General features: G+C 43.2%; 1 protein-coding gene across 1 annotated transcript in view; it reads right to left on the bottom strand.

Annotated features, from left to right (window-relative positions):
• LOC133378773 (uncharacterized) overlaps window positions 1–3507 on the bottom strand; it is a 196288-nt gene extending 192781 nt beyond the window's left edge. The window contains exon 1 of the mRNA XM_061613399.1: window positions 3435–3507. Coding sequence (XP_061469383.1) covers window positions 3435–3507 — 73 coding nt within the window. The remainder of the gene's footprint in view (window positions 1–3434) is intronic.
• Between the last annotated feature and the right edge of the window lie 8472 nt (window positions 3508–11979).

The raw sequence follows: 11979 nt of genomic DNA on the forward strand, positions 1-11979 counted from the left end.
AACAAAACCAGCTCAAATGTGGGGTGGGTGGAATGGATCATGCATACAATTTCACAATGCACTATACAAAGAAGTCTTTCTTCAACTGTAATAAATGTAAATGTACTGCCTTCAAGTCGATTCTGACTTATGGCAACCCTACGATATACGGGGGGGCTTCCTTTTTATTTCCATTTTTCTGTTGAGATCTATAGTCTTATAAGTTTCCTGGTTATGATTTGTTTGTTTTTATAAATACTACATATATATAGAAATATTATATACTTCAAGCACCATCTAGTCCACTGTAAATGCAGTGGCTGCATGTTGAATAAACTGCCCCACCCAAAGGGCATAACTGAAATCAACCCCCTCCCCGCCTGCACTTGCAATATGTGCACAAGACACCAAGCCATAACAGGGCATAGGATGACTACATGCACCCCTCATATCACCCCTTTGATCAGCCAAGAAACTCAAGCTGGGAGCTGACATTCTTTAATCCAGACGGGAGAGGAGGATAAGAAGAGAGATGGGCGGCAGGCACAATTATCTCTCATGCATGTACATTGAGAGTGATGCAGATAAAACTGGGCTCTGTTAAACCCTATGGGGATATCTTTGTATGTAGGACACTATGCCCATGGCGGACTGTATTGAGCTTTTAGGAATTAACTCTTATTTTAGTTATATGCAGAAGAGCCAGTGTGGTGTAGTGGTTAAGGTGCTGGACTAAGACCTGGTAGACCAGGGTTTGAATCCCCACAGCCATGAAGCTCACTGGGTGACCTTGGGCCAGTCACTGCCTCTCAGCCTCAGAGGGAGGCAACAGTAAACCACCTCTGAATACTGCTTACCATGAAAACCCTATTCATAGGGTTACCATAAGTCGGAATCGACTTGAAGGCAGTCCATTTCATTCTTTTGTAGTTACAGTAGGGCCTCACTCATACAGCGGGTTACGTTCCAGACCCCCTAAAAGCGAAACCCACCTAAAAGCAGATCTCCATTGATAAAATGGTGCCCGACACCCAAAAAATGCTGTGAAAGCAGAACAAGTGCTATATGAGTGGGGCCTTACTCTAACTGAAAACCGCCGTATTAGCGGAATGTCAAAAAGCGGGGTCCTACTGTATATGCTAAACTAATCAAAGTAAAATCTCAGTATACATGAAATGCATTCTACAGTTTCTGAGATACATAAATTAAACACAAAATGTAATCAGGAAGAACCATTATTTACTTTTTAAATGGATGGATTTCTTTAATTTTTTCCAGTTATCTTGAGACTCTTAAAATAACCTGGCTTAAAATGGTATCTGATGTAATTAAAATCTATATCCAATTCCTTTAAATTAATCCTCTATCAACACAGTGCACTAAAGTCTGCTTTTCTATGAAAAAGAACATGCCAGGTTCAAAAATATTTTGAGGTCAAGCATTATAAATATTGCCTAAGCTCTACCCCATCCTAAGTAGGCATGTAGCCATAAACAAACAAACAAACAAACAAATATCCCTCCTTCATGATGTCACCTTGGATGTAGTAGTCCAATTCACTCTCCACGTGAGCCACTTGCCATCTGAAGTCTCGTCAACAGGTTTTGTTGTCTGACCTCTTTACAGAAGATTAAGATGGTAAAAGCTAAGGATTGTATCCAATGAATTGTCCCATGGGAGGAAAGAGGGGGGCAAAGGGAGGGGAAGTTCCATTGCACGTGGAGATTGCACTAACAGGATGACTTCATTGGATACAATCCTAAGCGCCAAGGAAGATATAAACACTCTACCTCCTGGCTCAGTCTAAACACACAAAACTGAGTACATGAAAATAAAGAATCCCCCTAACAATTCACCTTGCCTTTAAAAAAAAACCTGACAATGATAGCTACAAGTTATGGATATGTTTCTTACTTGCGTCTCTCTTATTGTCTTTGCCTCAGCCATGCCCTCTCCTCGGATATTCCATACCGTCATCCCTCCTACTAAGCTAACCAACATTCTGTAATTGCAAGAAACTACCTTATACTGAGTCAGACCACTGATCCATCTAGCTCATTATTGTCTACACTGACTGACATTGAGATCTGTCCAGGATTTCAGTTCTCTTCCAGCCCTATCTGGAGACACCAGGGATCGAATCTGGGACCTGCTGCATGCAATGCATGTGTTCTACCATTGAGCTACTTGGCCCTTCACCTGAGCACCCTCAGTTCTAATTGGGATGTTTTTGCTCCGTCCCCCTAAAAGTGACAGAAATTACCAAGGGCAAAAAGATAGCCAGCACAGAGCAGAGACCTAACACAGCATTGGATAGATGCTGGAAAGGAATGGGCAGAGGTAAAATCCATGTCAGGTATTGGCACCTACCCTGAACAAAAGCAGTTGAAGCCTTTTCAAGCTGGTGGGGTGGTGCTGTTTTGTTTTGTTTTAGATCTCTGCCTTGAGTGTTTATTCATATTGTTTTTAAATCTAGTTTTAGTTGCTTTACTGCAAGATTGTAAATTGCCTTGATGCTTATGTGAAAGATTCATAATAAACACACTGGCTAAGGCAGCCAGATAAAGGCATAATTTCAACTGAAGTGCTTTACTCTTTGACTGTGCTTTTCTAATTATTTAAAGAATTTATATACCACTTTTCAGGCAGATCCCAGAAAGTGGTTTACAAAAGAGTATTAAAACAATAAGCATTGTTAATAAGAATTAATAAAAATATTTGACAGACCCTTTTTATTTATTGCATTTGATTTCTACCTTTTCTCCAACAGAGCTCATATATAGGGCTGTCCCTTTTTATCCTCACAACTTTTCTGTAAGGCTGATAGTGACAGGCCTAATAGCAGCTTCACAGCTGAGGAGCAGGGATGTGAAGTGAACTCAAGCCTTTCCAGTCCACATCTTCCAAGCTGTATCCGCTACACTGGCTCTCGTGTCTCTTCTGATTATTTCAGACATTTAGAAATTATCATGGGGTTTTAGTCAGGAGTACCTTTAACTCCTCCTTCGTTTCTGTCTAATAACATTTCAAAGTTCACACCGCTTGTTAAAGCTGGATATTTTGTTTTGACCTAAGCAATCTTTTTGCTCAATAATCTACAATACTGCATTTTCATATTCTGGGGGAGTTATTTGAGCTGCGGGCATTTTACCACTTTTTAAAAAGGTTACGCCATCTGAAAGGCCATACATTTTTTTACATTATTCCCTTTTACAGTTCTTGGGAATAAACTACTGTATGGCTAATAGATTACTTTATCTTGGGCTATTAACAGCTCAATCTTCTGCATGTTTACTCGGAGGAAATAAGTCTCGAGGTATTCGATGGGGCTTACTCCCAAGAAAGCAGTCTTCCAGGATTGCAATCCTAAATCATGCTTTCGCCGCTGTCAATATTCACAGACACCCTCAGGCATTTTTTTAAAAAAACCCGTCCACAGCGGAACACTCATTTACCTTCATCCCACCTATCACCAGACTGCAAGGGCGAGTATCCAAACAGGAAAAGAAAAGGCAGCACCCAAGCCATGGGCGCTTTTGCTACGCTCTACTACAGCACCGGCTTCTTGACCATCTGACTACCCGCCACGGACTGACTCGGCGCGAGAACTCAACCGTCGTCCTCTCGCGCCTTGACAAGAGAAATGAGTTCTATTCATGCGCTTGAGTAGATGTCGCTTTTCCAGGTCAATGACCCCACCGATTCCTCTCACAAATCCCCTCCACAAATCCCACTCTCTTCTTCTCCTCCATCCTTCCCTTAAGTAATACGCTCATTATTCCACTCAGACAAATCCTCCCCGCTTTTCGTTTTACAAATCAAAAACCCCGCTCGTCTTTTCAGGTGCCTCGATCGCTATTGTCCTCTCTCTCTCTCTCTCTCTCTCTCTCTCTCTCTCACACACACACACACACACACACACACCCTACCATTAAATCTCCATTCTCTGGAGAACACCCACTCCCAACTTGGCATTTTCTACTATTCTCATTATACCCCTCGGGATCAGGAACCCCCGTTAATCACCATTTTCTTTTCACACACACCCCCGAAAACCCATTACATCCCCATTATGCCCTGAGCTCACTCTCTTCAGAATAATCCCCATTTTCTAGGTCAACCCTCCCTCTATGTACCCCCAAATCTCTCACTACTACTAACCCGACTGTCTTTCTCCCCCCGGCTTTTACACTTGGGTCTTACGAACTGATGGGCTGTCTTTGTTTTACTAATTTTATTATTTTACTATTTGTTGTTTTATGTATTTATTGTTGTAACCACCCCTGGGATCTTAGGATGAAGGGTGGAATATATTTTAAATATTTATGTAGACATATTCAAAGACTTGTGTAGAAATAATATTTACAGAAATATGCTCCCTGCTTATTATGTGCAGCATACATACATGCATATTTACTTAGAAGTAAGTAATCTTTACTGTCCGAGGTAGATGTGAATGGGATTGTAGCCTTACAGTGCAATCCTGTGCATATTTACTTGGTTGTAAGGTCCACTACCTTTAGTAGGGTTTAATCCCTGATAAACATGCTTAGAATTGCAGCCTTACAAACCCTCCATACACTTGTGCTTTCCTTCTTCTCAAAGTCAAGACTGCCTAATATATCCAGACAAGAGCTGGTGTAAGATAAATATGTCTACCGCATCTCATTTGAAGAACACACAGGTATCTATGTAGCCCAATGTACTCTCAGAAACATGACTTCCCTTCCCAATACAAGCAAAACAGACATTTCCATAATCTGCACACAGGATGGTGTCTAGAAAGGGAAATATTATTGTCTGAAATGTTAGTTTCTTCATCTTCAATAACAGTGCACACTGAAAAGGTACACTCCCCACTTTGGATGGTCACCCTACTGCTCATGGAAGGTAACCAGAATGGTGAAGCTATGGTATCCCCCCACCCTGTTTATTTAACCCTGATATCGAATATCTGAAGAGGGCTATGTTCATGTACCTTTTACTCATATTTGTAACTAGGGTAATTAAAATTTGGTGAAAGGACAGATTTTTCTACCCTTTCCCCCCAGATAGTCATCTTAATATACAATAATACAGTTGGATCCATAGAACTCAGAATTTCATAAGGACATAAGAAAAGCCGGCTGGATCAGGCCAATTGCCTTTCAGGTTCAGAAACCTCTTCTCACAATGGCCAACCAGATGCCTATGGGAAGCCTGCAAGGAGGACCTGAGTGCAACAGCACTGTCCCCTCCTGCATTTTCCAGCAACTGGTACTCAGAAGCATGCTGCCTCCATGGGTGGAGCATAGCCATCATGGCTAGTAGCCGTTTATAGCTTTATCTTCCATAAATTTGTCTAATCCTTTTTTAAAGCCATCCAAGTTGGTGACCATCACTACCTCTCATGGGAAGGAATTCCATAGTTTAATTATGGATTGAATGAAGAAGTACTTGTCTATCCTGAATCTTCCAACATTCAGCTTCATTGGATGACCATAAGTTCTAAAGTTATAACAGAGGGAGAAAAACTTTTCTCTGTCCACTTTATCCATGCTTTGCATAATTTTATACGCTTCTATTATGTCACCTCTTACTCAACTTTTCTTTAAATTGAAGAGCCCAAATGCTGCAGCTTTTCCTTGCATGGGAATTGCTCCATCCCCTGATAATTTTGGTTGCCCTTTTCAAAACCTTTTCCAACTATACAAATGTTTTTTTTAGATGATGCAACCAGAACTGCACACAGTATTCCAAATGCAGTTGCACTATAGATTCATATTGGCAGCTTTATTTTCAGTACCTTTCCTAATTATCCCTAGCATAGAATTTGACTTTGTCATAGCTGGCACACACTGGGTCAATATCTTCATTGAGCTATTCACTATGACCCCAAGGTCTTGTTCCTGGTCAGTTATCACCAGTTCAGACCCCATGTACATATATGTGAAATTCAGAGTTTTTGTCCCAAGGATCGCTTTTTATCAGGTCCCATCCAGGGGAGTCTTCATCAGAGGAAGACCAGGAGGTTCTGGTCTTGGACCCAGCCCTAGCTCAAGTTCCAACTGAGGGTAAGGACCCAGGGTCCTATGACAAAGCCCAGGATGGACTGTCAGGACCCAGGGCAAGTTCCACCTCTGATATTGAGACTGAACGGCTCCCAAGCCCAAAGGAGAAGCATTGTCTCAAATCCCAGATGGAGACCCAGCCCATCTGGAGGTGTGCCCAACTGTAGGCCCTCGGAGTAAAATACTCCTCAGGATAAAAGGTCTGGCTGCAGGTGATTGATGGGAGTCAGCTGAGGTTTGGGGTGTGTTTCAGCAGCTCCAGCACAAAAACCCCTGTGCTATGCTGGAAGAACTGCTGGAACAACGTCTGTACACTAGCCTTGTATGACCTGGTTGTGGATTGACTGTTGACTCCAGACCTGACATTAGACTATTCTGGACCTGCCTCTTGCCTTGCCCCTGACCTACGTTGTTCACAGACTGCTTGGGTCCTAACCCTGGACTGCTCTGATTTTGCTTTGTACCTGACCCCTTTATTGTTGTGGTGGACTCTAGGACTCTGACTTTGGACTGACTCTGGATACTGCATTGGTGTTGTCACATTTTTGTTTTGCTGGGAAGTCTCTTGTCTCTTTAGCAGCCTGGTGAGAACAGGACACTTTTTAAAGATTATTATTATTTTATTATTATTACTCTTTATTTTTACCCCGCCCTTTTCCCAAAACTGGAACTCAGGGCGGCTTACAAATAAAAACTACACATAGGTAAAAAAACATACAAAAATATACAATTAAAATAGAATTAAACTATTCGTAACATTAAAACCATGAAACATACACTTAAAATACTAAGACAATTTAAAACATTAAGAATAGGACCATAGAACAATACAACAGACCTTATGAGGTCCTATCTTAAACAGCTTCTAGTCCAAAAGCCTGTTGGAATAAAAAAGTCTTTGCCTGCCGACGGAAGGATAGCAAGGAAGGGGCCATTCGTGCTTCCCTAGGAAGAGAGTTCCAGAACCTGGGGTCAGCCACTGAGAAGGCCCTATCTCGCGTCCCCACCAATCGCGCTTGCGAAGGTGTTGGGACTGAGAGAAGGGCCTCTCCTGAGGATCTCAATGCCCAGGCAGGCTCATATGGAGAAATACGGTCTGACAAATAGCCTGGACCTAGGCCGTATAGAGCTTTATAGGTCAAAACCAGCACTTTGAATTGTGACCGGAAACAAACTGGCAGCCAGTGGAGCTGTCGCAACAAGGGGGTTGTATGGTCCCTGTAACCAGCTCCAGTTAGCACTCTGGCTGCAGCTCTTTGTACCAGTTTAAGTTTCCGAACAGTCTTCAAAGGCAGCCCCACGTAGAGCGCGTTACAGTAATCTAAACGGGATGTAACTAAGGCATGCATCACTGTAGTCAAATCAGGCGTCTCCAGGAACGGGTGCAGCTGGCGCACCAGTCTTAGCTGGGCAAAAGCACTCCTGGCCACTGCAGAGACCTGGGCCTCCATGTTCAAAGCTGAGTCCAGGAGCACACCCAAACTGCGAACCTGTGTCTTCAGGGGAAGTGTAACCCCTTCTAGCACAGGCTGAATCCCTATTCCCTGATTTGCCTTTCGACTAACCAGGAGCACCTCTGTCTTGTCTGGATTTAATTTCAATTTGTTCGCCCTCATCCAGTCCATCACTGATGCCAGGCACCGGTTCAGGACCAGTTGGGTTGTCTGCATACTGATGACACCGAACCCCAAACCCCCGGACAACCTCACTCAGCGGTTTCATGTAGATGTTAAATAACATGGGGGACAAAACTGAGCCCTGACGGACCCTATATGTCAATGGCCAAGGAGTCAAACAGGAATACCCCAGCACCACCTTCTGGGTTCGTCCCTCCAGGAAGGAGCCGAGCCACCGCAACACAGTGCCCCCCAAGTCCCATCCTGGCAAGGCGGCCCAGAAGGATACCATGGTCGATGGTATCGAAAGCCGCTGAGAGGTCCAGTAGAACCAACAGGGACACACTCCCCTGTCCAGCTCTCTGCGTAGGTCATCCACCAAGGCGACCAAAGCTGTCTCTGTCCCGTAGCCGGGCCTGAAACCAGACTGAAATGGGTCAAGATAATCCGTTTCATCCAAGAATCTCTGGAGCTGGGCAGCCACCACACGCTCTATTACCTTACCCAGAAATGGAATGTTGGAGACTGGCCTATAGTTACCCATTATAGAGGGATCCAGGGAGGCTTTTTCAACAGAGGTCTTACAACTGACTTCCGGGAAGGGTGACTTAGCCTGTGCCTGCTTTTGAGACGGGCTCCTGCCTCAAAAGAAGCTTATTCAGATATATCAGTCAGTTTTTTCTTTTTTTTTTTGACTGATTAAACTTCTCCCGGGTAGGGAGAAACGAAGAGATTAACCTCAAAGCCTATTTTTGTTGGGACGACCAGATCTCATTAATTTATGGGACGAGGTCCAGCCGACGAAGGTGGGACGGATTTTCAACAGCAAGCTCTATCTGTTAAAGCGAACGTTCATCTTATCTTCTAAGAGAGAACGCACTAACAGGCAAGCACCCTTCTTTCTATATTTTTCTTTTACTTGACTTAAATTGTTGCTGTTTAAAAGAGATTTGCCAGATTGATCGGTTTTTGACATCTCACTGGGGAGCCATAACTTCTCTCTGCTACGCACTAATTAATAGCTTATCTCTGTTTTTGTTGCAAAAAGCTGTCCTGGATTTGCATTCTAAAGATATACACAGAAGAGGGATTTCTATTCCAGATTTTTATTTTGAAGAATATTATACTGTCTGAGACTACTCTCTTTTTGGTCTATTTTATTTTGACGAATCTGTTTCTTGACGACTGCCATTAATTGTTTCGATCCTGGGAACTGCATTTTGTTTACTTAACTATGGAGAGATAAGGCTGTCTGCTCTGTTTATACTGTGATGTCACCAAGTTTGGAGTATTAACCCAATTGTTGCTGAAATAAGAAGTGGTTTTCCTATATTTTTCTTTTAAAATGGCAATTAAGAAAGTGGCTGAGAATCTGGAAATAACTATGTTTCAGAAAATAATGGATGAGATTGAGATAACGAAACAAAACCTGCGACAGGGTTGTAAGGAGCTGAAAATTGAATTGAGTAAAATGACGCAGGAGATTAAAGATATAGGGGTCCCTGTGAGAGAGGTGACCCTGGAAGGGGTCCCTGTGAGAGAGGAGACCCCGGAGATTGGAACAAACGTGGAACAGGAAAAAGATTTGGAGTCTATGGACTTTAGAAATAAAATCTATTGTTTGGAGACACAGGAGATTAAAGACATAGGGGTCCTTGTGAGAGAGGAGACCCTGGAGACTGGAACAGGGGTCCCTGTGAGAGAGGAGACCCTGGAGACTGGAACAGGGGTCCCTGTGAGAGAGGAGACCCCGGAGATTGGAACAAACGTGGAACAGGAAAAAGATTTGGAGTCTATGGACTTTAGAAATAAAATCTATTGTTTGGAACTCAATGTTATCTCTGAAGAAATTAATGAAGATTCTAGAGATAAAGTTATCAATGGCATGGATAATCTTCTGGACTGGAATGATGTGATGGAGCCCAATATAGAGAAAATTTATGGAATTAACTGCAGCCATGTAACAATGGAAAAACTTTCAAGAGATGACCCAGTGTATTTTGAAAAAAAGAACAGAGATATGATTTTACAGCAGTATTTCAGCAACCTATTCAGAATGGATGGCAAGAAAATATTTGGGATAGAGGTAATTCCCATCAGACTCTTACTATATGACTATGGCTTTGACAGCAAGATTATTATGGAATACTGATAATGGAAGATTGGATACTGAAATTACTGGACTTAACAAGACTACTGAAGATGGAAGATGGAAAATGGAACTAATAGGGATAATAGAACAATGGCTACTGAAATTACTGAACCTAACAGATTCTGATGTGATGGATTAATTGAAATGTTTATTTTGACTATGGTTATGACAATAAGATTATCATAATTAGTAATGAGATGGATTAATTGATATGCTTATCTGGAAAAAAAAATTGATAGATATATTTCTTAAAGAATTGAAACCTCTCTTTGACTTTTTGTGGAAAGAATAAAGTAATGTTTATGAGATTTGATGATTAAGTAAGATAACTATTGGAGGAAAGTGATTTTATAATATGACTTAAGAGACAGGATTGTTATATATTATAGACTTATAACTGATCTGATCTTTGACAAATGGGAAGTCAATATTTTACTCTTTATTTTTTATTTTTATTTTTATTTTTTTTTTTTTTTTTTTTTTTGTTTAACTATTTTTGATTTTGTTTTTTGTCTTTGAATGTTTTATGATTTCGTCTTGTATGTTTTATGAAAATTTGAATAAAAATTATTGAAAAAAAAAAAAAAAAAAAAAACAGAGGTCTTACAACTGCCTCTTTTAGGCACATTGGAATTCTGCCTTGTTGTAAAGAGGCATTTACCACTCCCCTCACCCAGTCGGCCAGTCCCCCTCTGGCACTCATAATGAGCCAGGAAGGGCAAGGGTCTAGCAAACATGTGGTGGCTCTCGCCTCTCCAAGGATCTTGTCCACATCCTCGGGCTGTACAAATTGAAAAGAATCCATTGTTATTGGACAAGCAGGAGCCAAAGTTACATCCCTTGAGACTGTATCAATTTTAGCGTCCAAGTCAGAGCGAATCTGAGCGACTTTATCTGCAAAGTGCCATGCAAATTCTTGACAGCGGGCTGTTGAGTGGTATATATTACCCTCTCGGGGGCCTGAATGTAAAAGACCCCTGACCACTCGAAACAGCTCCGCTGGACAGCTCCCTGCAGACGCAATGGTGGCAGAAAATAAAAGTTTCTTCTTTACCCACACTGCCACGGAGTAGGCCTTCAGATAGGCTCTAGCCCGTGTTTGGTCAGACTCGTTCCAAGTCTTCCGCCAACGTCGCTCTAGTCCCCGTCTTATTTGTTTCATCGCCGCCAGCTCCCTGGTAAACCAAGGAGCTGGTTTGGCTCCACTCCGTGAGAGGAGACGCTCCGGGGTGATCATGTCCACCGCCCTGGCCATTTACCCATTCTAGAGGTCAACCAGGGCTTCGACAGAATTGCCTGCCGAGGTGACAGGAAAATCCCCAAGAGCCATCAGGAAACCATCCGGATCCATCAGTCTCCTGGGGCGGACCATCCTAATCGGTCCCCCACCCCTGCAGAGGTTCTGAGTCCCAGTGAGTCTAAACCCAACCAGGTAGTGATCTGTCCATGACAACGGTACTACAGAGAGTTCCTCCACACCAAGATCATCATCATCCCAACCCGCACAGAAAACAAGGTCCAAAGTGTGGCCAGCGGCATGAGTGGGGCCAGATAATACTTGGGACAGACCCATGGTTGTCATGGAGGCCATGAAGTCCTGAGCCACTCCCGACAGAGCGGTCTCAGCATGGATGTTGAAGTCACCCAATACCACAAGCCGTGGGGACTCCAACACCAACCCCGAGACCACCCCGGCTAGCTCAGGAAGGGAGCAGCGGGGTGGGCGGTACACCAACAGAATCCCTATTCTGTCCCGGACACCCAACTTCAAATATACACATTCGAACCCTGAAGACTGTGGGAGAGGGCACCTGGTCAGGGAGATGGTATCACGATAGATCACTGCAACTCCACCTCCCCACCCCCCAGGTCTTGCCTGCTGTTGCACGGAGAAACCAGGCGGGCAAAGCTGGGAGAGATTAACCCCCCCAGCTTCATCCAACCAGGTCTCCGTGATACAAGCCAGGTCGGCGTGCTCATCCAGGATCAAATCCTGAATGGCCGTTGTTTTACCATTCACCGACCTGGCATTCACAAGCAGTATTTTCAACCCAGGGGAACTGTCACCACAGCTGTCCAGACTATTTGAATGGGGAGACAGTTTGGGGGCAACCAACACCCTAGATTGGTGTTACATTGACTGCTTTCCAGTCCTCAGGTACAGAGGCAGATCCATGGAACA

Source organism: Rhineura floridana, chromosome 3, assembly GCF_030035675.1.
Source record: "Rhineura floridana isolate rRhiFlo1 chromosome 3, rRhiFlo1.hap2, whole genome shotgun sequence".
Lineage (NCBI taxonomy): Eukaryota > Metazoa > Chordata > Lepidosauria > Squamata > Rhineuridae > Rhineura > Rhineura floridana.